Source organism: Typopeltis vanoorti, chromosome 21 (genome assembly GCF_054136105.1).
Source record: "Typopeltis vanoorti isolate ZY-2024b chromosome 21, IOZ_Tvanoo_1.0, whole genome shotgun sequence".
Lineage (NCBI taxonomy): Eukaryota > Metazoa > Arthropoda > Arachnida > Uropygi > Thelyphonidae > Typopeltis > Typopeltis vanoorti.
In genome coordinates, this window is record NC_143569.1 from 85710574 (window position 1) to 85730564 (window position 19991).

Here is a 19991-nt window from a genome sequence, read left to right on the forward strand (position 1 = left end):
AAAGAGTTTTGCAGGTGCTCTAATTGCCGCTGCGCATTTTGTATCACTGCATGCAACCTAGCGATCTCACTCCCTACAAATAATTCCTCATTTTTTAAATCATTTAAACCATTTTCTCTCTCTTGTATAGTTTCTGCATAGTTGCTTTCACTCTCTCTTTGATCACCGCTTTCATTGCCATCTTGTATAACATCACAATTCCCTCAAGCCACTATTTTCACTCACATTTGTTTTGGCTTTCTTCAACCATAACTATCTCACGATCTGACACATACTTCAATTCTTCACTTTGCTTACACTTTCTGCACATTCTCCCACCACTATCACTTTCTCCATATCACCAAGCTCCAGCCTCATTCGGGAATGCATACATCCCACACACATCACATTGGACAAACTCACTCACATTACAGTTTTTGAACAAAGGCGTCGTATTTTTGGACGCCGTTATCTTACGTCGCATTGGTGCCATGTGCTATTCTATGAAACGTATATCGTTAAAATACTAAATTAAATAAAACGGGATTCACACCAAAATCACACAGACACAACAAGCTACCAAAATTAGACAATATTACGTTGTGATTTAAACCAATATTCCAATTTTCACTCAAAATTATACTTAGGTTTTGGGAGCTCTCTGAAAACACTACACAACTACATGTGTAGCCCTCTTTTTCAAAATCTGGATGGAATTATTGAATTCTGTTTACATGAATGCTTTCTGTATTGATTTGATTAATGGTCTTTAAGCATTTAATTATGTCCAGTTATTTATCACAATCTGTAAAAAATATTATTTAATTATTTATAATGAAATTATTTAATTTTTTACTTTAGGCTACTCTTGAAGAACAAAAGGGAATTGGCGGCTTTCATTCCACACAGGAAGAACTAGAAAAAGTATCAAGTATGAAAGCAGAATTAGATGAACAGAAAGGTCATACACTTGAAGAAATGTCATCTATGGTTAGGAGACTTAATGCCCGAATAGCTGAAAAGAAAGCAAGACTCGCACCCATTATTAAAGAGCTTCGACCACTACGGCAACATTGTCAGGTAATAATTAGCATTGCATGAGCAATAAATTTGAATGATAAAGCTATACTTAATTGGCCATGGTATGCTGAAAGCTTATAATAATAATAATAATATTTCATTGTCTTTATTGTTACAACCCTATATAGTGGAATTCAAATCAGTGACCTATTGTTGGAAAGAGGAATATATGAACTTGACCAACCAGACCAGAAAGTGAAGTGAGAGTAGATCATTATTTGATGTTTGAATAGATTGTTATTATAGATATTAATTAGATCTTTTACACTTGTATCATTGGAACCATTACAGAAGCAGAAATATGTTCTGTAGATCATTAAATCAACCCAAGCAGAGGTCTTAGTATCAGCAGCATCAAACTCTAAGATATTAAATGATGCTCAGATATCCTAGGTCTGATCATAAAAAAAACTAATAAAAAAAACCTTTCAAACTGGATGTATGCCATTTATATAAATTCCATGCACCATAGCATACTGGGGCTGTGGGTAGACAAGAGTTAAGAAAGAAAAACGTATTTTGTTATTTTATTTTATTATTTTCTTTTTTTGAAAAGATGGAGGTTTCTGTTATTATTATTACCCCCAAGACCTCATGGAGTCAAAGACTCATCTGGGAGGACCTTTTATCACACACACATCTCATCATACCGTGCCTTAAACACACTCAAACTCCTTGCAGACACCACACTCTCAGGCAAGGCATTCCAATCATTCACAACTCTGTACGAAAAAACCTGCCTCTGACTCCCCTATTCAAACCCTCTTTATACAGTTTCCAGGAATGACCTCTGATTCTCCCCTGATCTCCCACTATTCTCTGTAGAACTTCTCCAGTTGCTGGGAATGCTTCCTTAGGAAGCAAGAATGAAGAGGTAAAGAAAAAACTTCATGATAAGAAGCTTCTTTTCAAGCAATGGTAGCAAATTAAACCCAAAGATCACATTGTATACCATGTTGCAAAGAAGTATGTGAGAAGAACAAAGCACAAGCAAAACCCAGTAACATGGATGATTTTTAAACATTGCTGAAAATGGCCAAAAATGATAAGGAAATCTTCAAGGTTGCAAAATGAAGACACCATAGTTCAAAAGACCAGACAATCAAATACATAAAGATTGAACAGGGTATTTTACTGACAAAGAAGATGGTACTAATGTTATTATCACCTGCTAAATGAAACCTGTCCGCAAAGTTTTGCCCAATCTTCAACAGAAGGTCCTATTCTGAAGATCATAGAATCAGAAGTAAAGAGAGTAATTCATAAAATGGTAAACAACAAAGCAACAGGACCTGATTATATTCTGGCTGAAATGTAGAAAAGATTGGGTGTAACCTTCCTGGCAAATCTTTTCAATAGGATCCTTGTAGAGACAATATCAGTGAATGGTGGAAAAAGCTATCTGATACTGTTCTATAAAAGTAAAGATGTAAGGCTCCTGCAAGAATTATAGAGCCATAAAACTCATCCCCCATGCATCAGAATATGGAAGCAAGTACTTAATTAGAGGTTTCAGGAGTTAATAAATGTCACTCAAAATCATTGTGGTTTTATTTTGGGAAAATCTTCAATCGATGCCACACACACACACTTGATCAAAAATCTACTAGAAAGGCACAAAGATAACAAAAAGACAATGCACCTAGTATTTATTGACCTTGAAAAAGCTTTTGATCTGGTTCCACAGAAATTAATATGGCAAGCACTGAGATCACAGAAGGTTTCAGAATATTATATTAACCAAGTGAAAAGACGCACTAGAATATCACCAAATTGAGAGGCCCAGCAAAACCAGCAAAGAAGTTGAAATCAAGGTAGGAGTACATCAAGGATTGATGCTCAGTCCACTCCAATTCAACCTGGTCATGAACTTTCTAACAGCAGAAATTTAGTGACCTTCCCCATAGAATATTTTATTTACTGATGAGTGATGAACAAGACTTGCAGTCGATGCTAGATTAATGGAAGGTAGCTCTGAAAACAGCTGACTTGTGAATTATCAGACAGAAGACCAAATACATGTGTTGTGATTTTTCATACAGCTCTAACAATGACATCATATATCTTCAAGATACCTCACTCAAGAAGGTTGACATCTTCAAGAACTTAAGCTCGATCCTCGCAAGGGATGGCACCATCGATGCAGATATGGAATATTGCATAAAAACCAGCTGGATGAAATGGAGAGCACTGTCCAGTGTATTATGCAACAGAAAGAGGCCACCACAAGTAAAGGAAAAGATATGCGCAGCCAACATTCACTTGTTTATCAGTAGAGAGTCATCTAGCTGTATGGGTTAGTATGCAGTGGAGAGATTATGAAAAACATGTAGCTATAATAGCACTTTACAAGGTTGGAATGCAGCGACCTATTATTTTCAACACTAAAAAAACTTGGGATCAGTAGGACGTTTGTCTATCAGATTATTATCCATTATAGTGATACAAAAGACACCTGAACGCCAAAGAACAGGTTGACCATTGCATTAGGACAGAAGCTTGTGAGGGCTGTGAAGGCATGCCTCTGCCATAATCCTGTGAGAATGCAGAAAATAATGTCGTGAGTGATGAACATTTCTTAGAGAACGATGTTGCATGTACTAACTGATGACCTGGAGGGTGAGAGCCTATTATTGTTCTATTGGACACTTCCTAACACCACAACATATGTGGCAGAAGGTGATAAAATCAAAGGCTCTTCACTGACAGTAAATGAACCACAGACACAGAGATATCCTCTTTACAGATGAGCAGATTTTCATCATTGAAGATTTATTGAACCACCAAAATGATTGAGCATATCTCCAGATGGTTGCCATGTGCCATAGTACCCAGAGAGGTCATTTCCCCACTTCATTAATGGTTTGGTAGGGGAGGGATGACGTATCGGGGGGGGGGGGGATATCCACGTTGCATTTCTGCAAGAAAGGGGTCAAAACTTCTGCCAAAGTGTATCAAGACACTGTACTGGAACCTGCGGTACAGCCCATCAACAACTTGTTTCACAGTAGGCATGGACCTTTCAACAGGACTCAGCCCCTGCGCACAAGGCAAGGACTACACAACAAGTGGTTGGAGATGAATGTGCCTGACCACATATCACCATCTGATTGACCATCTGGTAGTCCTGATCTGAATCTGTTGGACTTGAAATTGTGGTTGGAGCTTGAGAGCGTAGCCTGCAAGAAACAATACCCCACCATTGCCATGCTGAAGGTGGATTTGGAGTGAGCAGTGGCAGTGTTTCCTTTTTTTTTCCCTTCCACGATGAATATATGGTTGACAGACTCTGGGTGTGCTTGAAGGCAAAAGAAGGGTACATTTTGAATGTTGAATGCTGTTATTTGCACATTATACATGTGATTTGTATGTGCTGAAAGCTATAAATGATTTACTGATAGATTAAAGGTTTATAGGCTGTTCTAGTTGTAACAGTATTTATGGCTAGACTAGTTATATGATGCCTAATGTTGGATTCTTTAGAAACAATGAGAACAAAAGTTACATGTCACCAATGTGAAGATGCAGAGGTGGGTAGATGTTACCATGCTGGGCAAAGCATATAACGAACAAACCTTTGTGAGCTTCAGAGTTAGATCTATTGCTGCAACAGCTTAGATAGTTTGGACAGGTCATGGTCATGAGATGCCCTGTAGATCAACGTGATGTGGAAGGTAATGGCAATGTGTATAGAACTGAGAAGACATGGTAAACTGTTTAACATGGATGTCCCTTTAAAAAAAAAAAAAATCCAAACTGTCTAGTTGGAGAGAGAGTGACGACTCAGGACAAAATATCATGTTGATTATGGACCAGGAGATGACCCCAAGTGAAATAGATTAGGATCATGGCTAGGATAAAGAAGAAAATGTTGTGTAGAGTGTGTAAAGATAAAGGTGATCAGCACACTCATGATCAGAACAAAGCGCAGGCATGATTGTTGAACAACATGAAAAAGTGAGCAAAACAATGATAGGAAATTAGCTATGTATGAGATTTTTTGCTATACAGTGTTGGATTCTGAATGAAGAGAAATTAGAATTATTAATACTCCCTTCAGAATCCAACATAATCCACCATATCAAAGGCTACATTTGTAGATAATATTTAATGTAAATCTCTTGTTATAAACTATTATTCATATAATTATCTTTGAGTTTTTTTTTATTTAATTATTTAATCTAAGATATGTATTAATAATAGAAAGGACTCTATATAAAAATAATGTTCAGATTGTTTTAATTATTCCTATATTGATAGTAGAAGAATTTGTGTTCATCATAATTAATTATATATTAATTGAGTTGAAAAATATCCTTTTATTTAGTTTCTGTATATAAAGGTATAATGTTATGTAATGCTTATGCACTGCTTTAATTGTTGTCATGGAGACGGAGTTAAAAATAGAAGGCGCGAGCGTGTAGTGTGTGAGTTATGGATGTGAGATGGAATTGATATGAGCTAGACAGTGAGAACAAGTTTTGGCAGGAAAAAGGAGTGAAAGTATATAAACGGAAAGCGAGAGTAAACAAGAGAGTGAGTAGCAGTTGGTTGTCAGTCATAGCATTAGAACTAAGGAACCAGGGACTGAGTACAATTGGAGCACTCAGCACAGTAATGGCACTGAGAACAGTACAATAGAGATGAGGAAATATTTTTTTTGGCAGCACGGAGTTAAGTAAGAGGCTGTAGTATAAAGAATTAAGTGCTGTGATCAGATTACAAAGGATCGAAATGTAAATTGACAACTCAGAATATTGATATGGAATTCTGAAGTTAATGTTGTATTTCAGAGCTTTCAAGGAAGATTAGTAGAAAGCTGATTCTATTGTAAAATAGTATATGGGGAATAAGTAGATTTTCTAGTGCAAGTGTGTCTGCATTTGCGATATGCTGAAGTTAAAGATTAAGTTAATTTAAAGAAGATTACTTTTGAAATGTGTAGCTCCAGTGTGTTAATTATCCAAAGTTTTAAGTGTACCTCAGTGAATAATATGTGCAAAGATTTATTCTGGTAAGAACAGTAGTATTTTATAGCATTTTAGAGTGAAGTTATAAGAGTTATCTCTTTCTGTTAAATCCTAATATTAACATAATGTTTATGCTGAAGCTAGAAGATTAATAATCTTCCCCCCCCCCCTTAAGATAATAGCTATCTCTAGACTGGACTATGTGATTTCTAACCAAGGGATAGATAAAGAATACAATTGTTAAAATAAATGCTGTGAATTTCAGTGGTAATGAACTTTGGAACTATTTTTGCCTATTTGAGAGAAATTAGATTTTGAAGTTCAGTGTTTAATACCAAAAGTTAAATGAATGTTATGTGTAGTTGAACTGAGTTAATTTTGCATTATCTTGTATCCAAAGTATGCTTATGTATATATTATATAACCTTGCATTAAATTTTTTGATTTATTGATTTTAATTTGTTGTTAGCCTGATTCTTTTCCACTGCACCGTTCATAAAATTATCGGACCTAGCGGGAACCTAAATTGTTAAATGTAAAATTCGGCCTATATGTAAACATTAGACTGCTAAAGTTAATTAATATTTGATTACACTATTTTTCATAGACTAATCTGAATATAGGGTGGCGCAGTATAATAGAAATTTCCCTATATTCGGATTAGTAATCAACATACAATTAATTAACCTTAATAAGAACAACGTTAAGGCAAGATGGCGGATCAAAAGCCAGGAAGGACGATCCAACAATAGCAAGTAAAAAAGAAGAATGATTATTAAAGGAGGTGACAGAAGTGAAAAAAAATTGAATTGTTGATTCTCTGCAAGGTGGAAATAACTCTTCCTTTAAAAGTATATCATCAGTGGAGATATTGCAATGAGTGATGTGACAGGACTGATGCCTGTTAGGATTATTGTCATCATCAGATCTCGATGAAGTCATTGTGGTATCATTTTCCACACTTTCCAGCAATGCATTCCAATCGCCTACTGCTCTCCAGTCAAAAAGTCCCCCTCCCAGCTTCCTTATTTCCAGGGATGGCCCCTTGTTCTCTTGGTATCCACATTAATCTAGTAATAACCCCTTACCAACTTATATATATCTCAATCAGATCTCTCCCCCCCCCTTCCTCTGCTTCTGTCCACTAAACTTTGGAAATTGCATTTCTGCAGTTTGTCTTCATATTCAATATTTCAGAGACCAGAAATCACCATAGTCAATTATCTCTGGACCTTTTCCAATATCTCTTCATCCTTTCAAAAACCAAGTCACCCATCTTCACAGTACAGCAATTTCCCACTTTATGATGCTTTATAATGATCTGCTGATAAAATGCTTTCTCGATTATGACCATTGCCCATTTATGCTATGCTGCATTCATTCATACAACGGTTTTAGTGACACGATGCTCCCACCCAAAGACTTTTTTTTTTGAAAAAAAGAAAAGCTTTATTAAATAAAAAGTCAGCATTACATACATAACAAAGATAAAATCATGACATTTTAAAATACAAATCTAAAGTTGATTGTTTATGTTTTTTTCTCTTTCATTTAACAATTGCCTATACAGATTTATTACATTTAACACTGATCACTTACCAATAACACTTCTTCCTAAATCAGGATCATTTTCACTGAAAAAATTTAAAACATTTTCAATGTCATTCAAGCACCTTTTTAAATCTTTGGTTGCTAACACTTTTTTCGGTAGGAACTTCTTTAATTTCGTCTTCATTTTCTCTGGCTTTGTTGTTAAAAAGTTTTTCTAAATCTTCCACTGAAAAACCATCATCTTCTGCATTTAATAAATTTTTTACATCCTCTTTGTCGACATTTTTGAAACTTATTGATTGAGCCACCTGGATAACTTCATTTCTAATCTCTTGAATGTTATTTTCTTCTTCTAGTACAACTTCTGGCCATAATTTGCACCAAACTCCATTTAAGCATTTCTGAGTGACTTCTTTCCAAGAGCTATTAATGTTTTCAATTGCGTTATTAATGGTTTCAATTTTCAACCATGAGAAGCAGCGATTTCTTCAGTTTGTTTAGATTTCAGGTGATTAAACAAAAATGATGGTTTTTCTTGAATCACCATTTGAGTTAAAGGCATATGACATTGTGACATATCATCTATCCATGAACTTAACATTTATTTTCTCTATTTTTTTCTAAAATTAGACTCTGTAAGCGAGTTAATTTTACTTCTTTAACATCTGTACAATTCTGAGCAGACTGTTTTATTTTTTCTGATTGACTAAGTATGGTTGTTAAAGTTGACTTTGCTAATCCTAAAGAATATGCCACATCGGATTTTCTTTCACCCCTTTCAATACGTTGTACGATATTTAATTTAGTTATTAAAGAAATTTCTTTTCTTTTCCTTGATTCTGACATTTTAACTAAATATTAATATTTACAAAATCTACAATAATGCTATCAGGGAGTATACATCATTTATTACAATGCACCACACTGAAACACACCCTACGGAATGTAAGCAACAACTAAATTATGTGGATGATGTGCGAAACTGTTAAAACAGACACACCCACCGCTTGGGAATACGTGATGAGTCAGTGTCATTTGCCAATCAGATGATTGCCAGGCATTGACCTTAAAATTTTTATATTTTTATGTAAAATGGGGCATGAAATTGCAGATTTTGTTATATCAAGGCTTCGTTATCAGAGGTAATATTAACCAAGGTATGACTGTATATGATGCTTAAAAATGTTATTAAACCATTACATGCATCCACAAGTAGGGAGGGAGGGGGAAGCCGTGATTCAGTCTATGACAGTGATCTGGAACCTAACGTGTTGTATAACCAGAGTATGCCCATAATCAATCGATATGTTACAGCCTGATCAAAGTGTTATACACTAGAACTATAACATCCTTATCATCTGCACATCATTGCCCTTCATACCATTGCCATAATCTGCTGAACTGTCCCCACACTTTTAGCAGTATCCCCCCCCCTCCATCCTAATTTTAGGTCCTTTCTCCACCACCGATTCTACGGCTCCTCTAAGATATATTCACCAATCTTATACCCTACATCTCATCCCATCACACAACCCTACATTGAACTGGGAATCTACATGCTTGCCCATTCACCCAGTTTATTCAAGTCCTCTTGTAAAGCAACATCTGCTCTACCTCTCGTAGTGGTTCTCAACTTTGCATCATCAAAGAACTGCATAACACCATTCAAACCTTTCCCAGTTTCTCGTAGCCAGGCTTATACATTGGTTATGCATTACTAAATCACTTAAGGAATTGAACAACGTAGATACGAATATAAATTAAATTACACTTTAATAAATATTTCCGATATTTCGGCAACGTCACGTTGCCATTTTCAAAAGGAACTTATAAAAAAAGGCACATGCATGTATGCAATATAACACAGTAACTGAGAATGAAGAGATGAAGCTATTATTCTCCTAAAAGTCCTCATGGTGCCCTCTAGCGGGCTAAGTAGATGTTCTTGGCCGTTGGGCTGAAGGTCTGCTGAGGTAAGCCTCCCAAATTTGGGACAGTCGCATACAACCAAATTTGTTGAGGTTTGGAGAGTGTCTTGGACTGAGGCTGATTCCATAAATAGTCTTTCGAATTTGTATTTGCTACAGTGTATTACTGTAGCTTTCTTCCACCATATTTTGTGGTGTGTATCCAGAGCATGGTCTGCAAGACCAGAATGGCTGTACTTGTGAAAGCGGATGTAGTCCTTCTGTTCAGAAATTCTGATATTCGCTGTCCTGCCTGTTTGGCCAAAGTAAGACAGTTTACAACTGCAAGGGACCTGGTATACACCAGGTAAGTCTAGGGGAAGTGGTTGGTCTTTGGTGAAGCGGATAAGGGATGCCAATTTTTTGTAAGGCCTATAACAGGAGGTCAGGTCATGCTTTTTTAAGATTTTGGTAATTTTTTCCGAGGTGCCTCGGATGTAGGGAATGGTGATGGATTTGGAGTAATCCTTGTTGTGGAGGTGGCGGGGAGGGGGATGTGGTTTGTAGGTTTTAATATTTTTTGGATTTTTGGGGGGGGGGGGTAGCCATTGGTTGAGAAAGTGTTGAAGATGTGATTTAGTTCAGTGTTTATGGCCATGTCATTAGAACAGATTAGTTTAGCCCTGTTGTATAGTGTTTTCACCACTCCATATTGTTGTGAGGGGAGGGGGGAGATTGTTGGTGTATGTATCTGCCTGTATGGGTGGTTTTTCTATAAACTGGGAAAACCAAGGTTCCATCAGGCTGGTGGGTGATTAGTGTGTCTAGGAAAGGGAGGCTGTTGTTTTCCTCTTTTTCCAGGGTGAACTTGATTCTGGGGTGTTGGTTGTTTAAGTGTGTTAAGAAGGAGAGCAGTGTTTCAGAGCCATGTGGCCGAATAGCAAACACATCATCAATGTAGCAAAGCCATATGATTGGTTTTTGTGGGGCAGAGGCTAAGGCTTTTTCTTCAGAGGCTAAGGCTTTTTCTTCAAAGGTCTCCATAAAGAAATTGGCCAAGGGTGGGGAGAGTGGTGAACCCATGGCTGTCCCCTCTATTTGTTTATAGAATTTTCCCTGCCAAACGAAATAGCCTGAGTTCATTGTGAACTGAAATAGGGCTGAGATATTGGGAGAAAATTTAGTTTGGATTAGCTCTAAAGTTTCCTCGAGTGGGATATTTGTGAATAAGGAGGAGACATCAAAGCTGACCATTATGTCAGTATGTTGGAATGTAAGGTTTACTATGCTGGCTTTGAAGTGGGCTGAGTTTTTTATGTGTGATGGTGTGTTGCCAGTATAGTGTATGAGCTCTTTGGCCAAATGTTTAGCTAATTTGTATGTGGGGGAATCAATGCCACTATGGGACGTAATGACACATTTTCTTTATGCATTTTTGGGAGTCAGTAAAAGGGGGGGGGTATAAAGTTAAACGGCTTTAATCTGTTGGTAACTTCTACAGGCCAAGAAGTAACTTTCTTAAGGAGCCTGTGAAGTTTTCTAATTTGTGAGTTGGTGGGATTGCATTCGATAGGGAGGTGAGTAGCCCGATCTAATAGAAGAGCATTAAGCTTACCTGTGTAGTCCTTTTGGTTAAGTACTACAGTTGCATTTCCCTTATCTGCTTTGGTGATACCTAATTGTTTATTATTCCTCATTTCCTGTAGAGCTTTATATTCCTTGTTGGATATGTTGGTTTTTGGTGGTCTTGCTTTGGAGAGGACACGAGCTACATCCAGTCTTACACTGTTGGCGATTTGATGTGGAAGTTGACGGATTCTGCGTTCGATCTGGATCATATCCTCACTAGGTATTTTTCTGGGAGCAATAACGAAGTTGTGGCCACGTGAAAGCGCATTGAGTGCTTCAGGGTGACTGAAGAAAGGTTGATTACAGTGTTGGTAGCAAGTTTTGGATTGACGGTAGAGTTCTTTTTTAATTTTTCGAATTTTTTCATCTGTCGGCTTCGACTCTAGTCTTGCAGACCATGCTCTGGATGCACGCCACAAAATACGGTGGAAGAACGCTACAATAATACACCGTAGCAAATACAAATTCAAAAGACTATTTATGGAATCAGCCTCAGCCCTAAGAAACTCTCCAAACCACAACAAATTTGGTTGTATGCGACTGCCCCAAATTTGGGAGGCTTACATCAGCAGACCTTCAGCCCAATATCCAAGAACATGTACTTAGCCCACTAGAGGGCACCATCAGGACTTTTAGGAGAACAATAGCTTCATCTCTTCATTCTCAGTTACTGTGTTGTATTGCATACGTGCACATGCCTTTTTTTGTAAGTTCCTTTTGAAAATGGCAACGTGATGTTGCCGAAATATCGGAAATATTTATTAAAGTGTAATTTAATTTATATTCGTATTCACGTTGTTCAATTCCTTAAATGATTTAGTAATGCATAACCAACGTATAAGCCTGTCTACAAGAATCAACATCATTCACGGAGATACGATCGCACGGAAGGCCCGCCAATACGGTAAAATGAAGTTGAAGTTGTCTAGACAATTAAATCTTCTAACTTTCCTGAAACGCTGCCGGGATAATAAGGTAATCCCGAACTGTGTAAAATTCAAGCACCATTTTGTTTTACAAAATGCGCTCCGTATATATAACCGTGCTAGCTATGCGTTGCTTCGCGAACAAATCACCACCACGTGGTTTCTCTTAGCGGACATTAACGAAGCTGTTCATGCCTTCGAAGATGAGCTTTCGTGCACTTTAAATCACGAACTTTGGTCTATTTTACATGACGTCTCGTGTCCACTGCAGACAAAGAATTTGAAAAAATACGAAGCCTACAAATGAAAAAATTCGAAAAATTAAAAAAGAACTCTACCGTCAATCCAAAACTTGCTACCATCACCATAATCAACCTTTCTTCAGTCACCCTGAAGCACTCAACGCACTTTCATGTGGCCACAACTTCACCATTGCTCCCAGAAAAATACCTAGTGAGGATATTATGATCCAGATCGAACGCGGAATCTGCCAACTTCCACATCAAATCGCCAACAATGTAAGACTGGATGTAGCTTGTGTCCTCTCCAAAGCAAGACCTCCAAAAACCAACATATCCAACAAGGAATATAAAGCTCTACAGGAAATGAGGAATAATAAAGAATTAGTTATCACCAAAGGGAAATGCAACTGTAGTACTTAACTAAAAGGACTACACAGGTAAGCTTAATGCTCTTCTGTTATATCGGGCTACTTACCTCCCTATCGAATACAATCCCACCAACTCACAAATTAGAACACTTCACAGGCTCCTTAAGAAAGTTACTTCTTGGCCTGTAGAAGTTACCAAGAGATTAAAGCCGTTTAACTCTATAACCCCCCCCCCCCCGTATTTACGGACTCCCAAAAATACATAAAGAAAATATGCCATTATGTCCCATAGTGGATGGCATTGATTCCCTCACATACAAATTCGCTAAACATTTGGCCAAAGAGCTCATACGCTATACTGGCAACACATCATCACACATAAAAAACTCAGCCCACTTCAAAGCCAGCATAGAAAACCCTTACACTCCAACATACTGACATAATGGTCAACTTTGACATCTCCTCCTTATTCATAAATGTCCCACTCAAGGAAACTTTAGAGCTAATCCAAACTAAATTTTCTCCCGATATCTCAGCCCTATTTCAGTTCACAATGAACTCAGGCTTTTTCATTTGGCAGGGAAAATTCTATAAACAAATAGAGGGGACAGTCATGGGTTCACCACTCTCCCCACCCTTGGCCAATTTCTTTATGGAGATCTTTGAAGAAAAAGCCTTAGCCTCTGCCCCACAAAAACCAACCATATGGCTTCGCTACGTTGTTGATGTGTTCGCTATTTGGCCACATGGCTCTGAAACAATCCTCTCCTTCTTAACACACTTAAACAACCAACACCCCAGAATCAAGTTCACCCTTGAAAAAGAGGAAAACAACAGCCTCCCTTTCCTAGACACACTAGTCACCTGCCAGCCTGATGGAACCTTTGTTTTCTCGGTTTATAGAAAACTCACCCATACAGGCAGATACATTCACCAACAATTCCCCCCCCACACACACAACAATATGGAGTGGTGAAAACACTATTCAACAGGGCTAAACTAATCTGTTCTAACGACATGGCCCTAAACACTGAACTAAATCACATCCTCCTGGTGTATACCAGGTCCCTTGTAGTTGTAAACTGTCTTACTTTGGCCAAATAGGCAGGACAGCAAATATCAGAATTTCTGAACAGAAGGACTACATCCGCTTTCACAAGTACAGCCATTCTGGTCTTGCAGACCATGCTCTGGATACACGCCACAAAATACGGTGGAAGAAAGCTGCATAATACACTATAGCAAATACAAATTTGAAAGACTATTTATGGAATCAGCCTCAGCCCTAAGAAACTCTCCAAACCTCAACAAAAATTTGGTTGTATGTGACTGCCCCAAATTTGGGAGGCTTACCTCATCAGACCTGCAGCCCAACGGCCAAGAACACCTACTTAGCATACTAGATGGCACCATGAGGACTTTTAGGAGAACAATAGCTTCATCTCTTCATTCTCAGTTACTGTGTTGTATTGCGTACGTGCACGTACCTTTTTTTGTAAGTTCCTTTTGAAAATGGCAACATGACGTTGCCGAAATATCGGAAATATTTATTAAAGTGTAATTTAATTTATATTCGTATCTACGTTGTTCAATTCCTTAAGTGATTTAGTAAAACCTTTCCCAGTATTGTTAATATTCAAATTAAGCAGCAACTGGCCAAAACACACAGACCCTTTGGGGTACACCACTAGTGACCTTCTTCTTTGGGATATCACTCCCTCATACATGACTCTCTGATAGGTATCAGACAGCCAATTGAAATCCAGCGCACTCATCCACTACCCAACCCCATCTATTTAGTTAACAGCTTATGACGTGGCAATCTATTAAAGGCCTTTGGTAAAGCTAAATATACCACTGTATACATCTTCTTTATCCAGTGCTTTTGTCATCTTAAAAAATAAGTATTATCTTCCTTTAGCAAACCCATGCTGTTACCAAAGAGAATGCTGCTGTTCTCAACCGAATTCTGTATCTTGGTCCTCCCTACCCTCTCTTGCCACTTTAACAACAACTCCAGGTACACAGTTTGGCATATAATTCGAAGTCTTAGTCTTATCAACCATGTTATGAAGTGGAATAGTTTTGTCCATTGTATCACTCATGTTGAAAAAAGTGTCAAAGGTGTTAACTCCCTGGAACATTCCCTCAAAACATACAGTGATATATTCAAGTCCTACAACTTTATTAATATCAAGTTTACTCTAATCCTCATATACCTCCTGCTCCCTCACCATCAGTGACTCCTCCACTCTTTCCACTGTACTTAAGTTCTGCGTGATGTTACTTTCACAAGGATGATATACATTTAGGAATTGCTCATTTAATATCTCAAATATGTCCTCCACAGTGGTTATCATTCTACCATTTTATACACTGTCATCTTTCCATAATTGTTCTTTCTTGTATTGGCTACATATTGAAAGAACACCTTGGGATTTAGTTAAATGCCTTACAATATTATATCCCACCAAACCATTAGCAGTGGGATTTGATGGAATATTGGCATAGTTTCTGAAGGAATGTGCGAGAGAATTATCACTGCTTGACCTGGCTGTTCAACTTGAGTCTCAACATGAGCAGGATTCCTAATGAGTGGAAAATGGGCTGAGATAAATCCATTATAAAATGGTAGTGCTGGGACTGATGTAATCAGTTATAGTTCACTCATTATTTCTGGAATATTCATCAATGTGTTGGCAAGGCTGGTTAAGAGACACATCCAGAAGCAAGAAGATAGTGCCACAATTCTTATCCAACACTATTGCAACTAGCCACAGGTGGCAAAAAAGGCCAGGTTTCTGATGAATATTTTTAGTGTTGCAAATGTCTGTTTGTAAATATATTATTATTATTATTATTAACATCTGATCTCCATGGAGTCAAAGGACTTATCACAGGAGGTCCATAGTCTTTCATGCAAAAAGATCATCAAATCATCCCTTAAACCCATTCACAGTTTCTGCATTCACCACACTTTCAGGAAATGTATTGTGCTCACCAATCACTCTCCAATGCAAACAACCAGGTTCTCTCTTCACACTCTCCTTATACAACTTATAGGGATGGCCTCTAGTTATACCCAGTACTCGCTATGCTATGAAAAATGTCCACATTAATCTGTTAACAACTCCTCACCAACCTATATCTCAGTCATATCCCTCTTCTTCTATTCAAATGGCTCTGCAAATTGCATTCCATCAAACTTGCCTTATATCTGATACTCAATGGACCTGCCACGGACTTAGTAAACCTTCTCTGAATCCCCTAAAGTATATCCCCTTCAAAACCAGGTGATCAAATATGTACATAGTAGTCTATATGTTACCTCATCAAAGCCTTATAAAAGGGAATGATAACCTCTTCACTTATGCATATCAATGTCCTCCTCATTATTGTTCTATAATCTGTTCTGATGTTCTTACAATTTTAGCAATATTATCCCTAAACTTCAAGTCTATGTCCACCATCACTCCCAGATCTCTCATCTCTTTTGCCTCCTTCAAAATTTTTCCATTAATTGTACATTCTGCATGCCAACCTTCCATACCAAATTTCAAGACTTTTTGCTTTGCAACATTAAATTGATTGCTCTACTTATTTACCCACTCAGAGTCTGTTGAGATCCTCCTGCAAGGCCACAACATCTGCTCTACTTCTTATAGTTTTTCCCAACTTTACATCCTTGGCAAAAGCTGCATATCTAGTTAATCCGATCCTAATATCATTAACATACAGATTAAACGTTAATGGTCCAAAACAGATCCCTGGTGTCTCCACTAGTGATCTTCTTCTTTTGGGCTACCACTCCTCCATACACAACCTACTCATACCTGTCTGTTAGCCAATCAGTAATCCAGCTCACAAGTATGTTATTTAATCCCATCTCTTTTAACTTAGCTACTAGCATGTCATGTGGCAGTCTAAAAGGCCTTTAAAAAATCCAAATACATCATCTCCTTTATCCCGTGAATTTGTCACTTTGTTGTAATGTGTAAGCAAATTGCTCAAGCATGACCTGACCATCATAAAGAATACTGCTGTTATCAACCCACTTCTGAATCCTAGTCATCAACTTCGCTAACATCTTAACAACAATTCCAGATACACAGATTGGCCAATAATTTGTATCCTCAGCATTATCCACCACCCCCCCACCTTTGTGAAATGGAACAATTTTTTACACCTTCCATTCCTTTGGGACTCCCTCTGTTGCAACTCATATTAAACAGGTGTGTCAAAGGTGCCATTAATTATCTAGAGCATTCCTTCAAAACAAGTGGCAATATACTGTCACATCCTACTGCATAATCAACATTGAGTTTACTTAATTCCTCATATACCTTCTGTTCATGCACGTTCACCATCAGTACCTCTGCCATACCCTCTACACTACAGCTTCTAATGAAATTATATTTGCGGGGCTGAAATACACTGATAAACTGCTCAATGAATACTTCAGCTACATCTGCTGCTTTGGTGAACAATCTGCTAATGTCATCAACTAACACCATCCTCCCATAGTCATTTTTCTTCAACTTGCCACATAACAAAAGAATCCATTAGGATTTTTCTTAGCTTGATTGGCTAATTTCTTCTCATACTGCACTTCTGCTGTTTTTACCAAATGAGTCACCTTCGTGGTCTGCTCTTTGTACTCTTCATGCAACTGATTATTACCAATATTCATCTTGTGTTGCCTCCTCAGTGCATTCTTCTTCTTCTAGATTTCATGCTTAATCCCTTCATTCATCTGTTTTACTCCTACCTTGTTTAGCCTTTTCACCTTTGGAATGCACTCAGGTATTGCTGCTGTTAAGATTGCCATTGCCCTTAAGAACTCAAGAAATTCATTCTCCTTAATCCTGACACTATCACTTTCATCCAATCAAAATTGCTGGAATTGAAATCATCCATAATGATCACCCTTCACTTGCTCAATAAACCAAGTTGCTATACATTCTTTGTCTCCACCCTCCACATTTCTTGGCTTGTAGCAACACCTAACCAAATATATCATTTTATCAACTTCTACATTACACTATACCGCTTCAAAATTCTGCCACTTTTCCTCCCCTTGTATCTCGACCTAATGTAGACATAATTCTCCTGCTATCATGAGCTGCACTCTTTCTCTCTTCTTGTCTTTTCTATCTTCTTGAAACACATCATATCCCTCCATTTCTATTCCTGTCAAGACGTGATTCTCATCCAACCATTTTTCACTTATTACAACTGTTTTGGGGCAAATAAACTAAATCAGCACAACAATTTTATCTTCCTTATTTCTGATATGCCTGGCATTTGTAAGTGAGCATAACAATTCATTTTTTGGTCTATAACCAGTCCTGTCTGTGCTTCCCCTCATTTGTGATGTCTTTATAGTTGTGACTGTTTACTTACCCTTGCCCTGTGTTCCATATACCCCACCCACAGACTTAACCACTGTCCATTATGGCATGAATGTGATCAAAAGGTCAGTCTTAATTGTTCCTTTTCAACCTAATGTGTATAACCTTACATTCTGCAACATTAAACTGGTAACCATTATCCTTTGCCCATAATGCCAATTTATTTAAAGCATCCTGCAAGATATCTACATCAGTTTTATGAATTATTGTCCTCCTTAGTTTTGCATCATTAGCAAACAATTGAATATCCCCTTTAATCTTTTCCTATATCATTAATATACAAATTAAAGAGTTAGTGACTCTAGTACAGAATCCTGAGCCACTTCACTAGTTACCCTCATTCTCCTAGTTTCTATGTGTTTCTTCACAATATACTACAGATTGTTCATCCTTGCCCTCTTACTGCATTGCTTTTCTATAGATTTTTTTCAGTCTGTTATGTGTGGAAGCAATGATTAGAAAAAGAAAGAGAGGGGGAAAGAACTTATTAGAAATCACTCTTTGATGTGAGAGTTGTCTTGGTGTTGAAATAATTCAAAGATATGTAATTTTCCTAGTAAGACTCATTGTTCTGTCACAACCAAGTTACTTGGCTTTACAGAAACACAATTAATTCTGTGATTAGGAAAGTTATCTTGTTTACTTAGTTAATTGTATATGTCATTTGTATGAAATCTTTAGCAGATTTATTTGTTGTAGAATAAAAACCCAAGTTTCTGGAAGGAGAAATTTGGATTTTTATTCTACAACAAATAAATCTACAAGGTAAAACACCTCTGTATCAGACTGCTGAGTCACCTTTATTTGCAAGCCACAGTTGGTTATGCCCTTGACCTGGTTATTTAATGAAAGTCTTGCAGTGGGTAGGGTTCGTAAGGAGTGGAAAGAAGGCAAAATAGTACCACTCTACAAGCATGGTTCTAGGACAGAAGTCTCTAACTATAGACCAGTTTGTATAACTGCAATTGTGGTCAAGGTGTTGGAGAGATTGGTAAAGAATAGAATACAGGATTGAGCTGATGGACACAGCATTCTTTATGATGGTCAGCATGGATTTGTAAAAGGTGGGTCCTGTCTTAGCAATTTACTTGCATTTTATGATAAAGTAACAAGTGTGTTAGATAAGGGAGAATCACATACAGTGATATTCTTGGACTTTGCAAAAGCATTTGATAGATAACCACATAATAATTTGGTGTACAAGCTGCAGAGGATGAGAATAGATAGTATATGGGTTATTTGGATCAGAGATTGTCTATCTGAATGCATTTCAAAAAAAGAGGGTAACTCGTGGTGTGTTCCAGGGTTCTGTTCTTGGGCCCCTGCTGTTTAACTTGTTTGTAAATGATATATTATGTGGATTGACTGAGAATCTTCAGTTGTTAGATGATGATGATGATGATGCAAAGTTGGAAAGAATCGTAAGTAGCACTGCTTATGTTAATTCCCTTCAGGAAGATTTGAATGGACTTTTTACTGGGCAAAGGAGTGGGGTTGTAGTTTTAATATCAATAAGTGCAAGGTGTTGCATTTTGGAGTGCAGAAATATAAGGCTGTGTACTATATCGTTGGTGCCATACTGCAGGAAGTGGATGAGATTAGAGATTTGGGAGTGATGGTTGACAGTAAACTGAAGTTTAGAGGGCATATTGCTGGTGTTGCAAAGGATGCACATCATACTGCAACCTTTAGAAGTATTCTAACATGTAGGGATAAAGAAGTGGTTGTGCAGCTGTATAAAGCACTGGTCAGACCACACTGGTTTTCAATGTGATGTGGAGACATTGGAGAGGGTTCAGAGGCAAGTGACTAAGACTGTCATGACTTTGGAATGCTGGCTATGAGGAGAGGTTGAAGAGATGTGGATTACAGAGTTTGGTGGATAGGAGGTTGAGAGGTGATATGATGGACATTTAAATTAGTGAGAG

General features: G+C 37.6%; 1 protein-coding gene across 2 annotated transcripts in view; it reads left to right on the top strand.

Annotated features, from left to right (window-relative positions):
* LOC150095072 (intraflagellar transport protein 81 homolog) overlaps positions 1–19991 on the top strand; it is a 397333-nt gene that overhangs the window by 306469 nt on the left and 70873 nt on the right. For both annotated transcript variants that reach the window (XM_090411322.1, XM_090411321.1), the window contains exon 12: positions 841–1059. In XM_090411322.1, coding sequence (XP_090267448.1) covers positions 841–1059 — 219 coding nt within the window. The remainder of the gene's footprint in view (positions 1–840; positions 1060–19991) is intronic.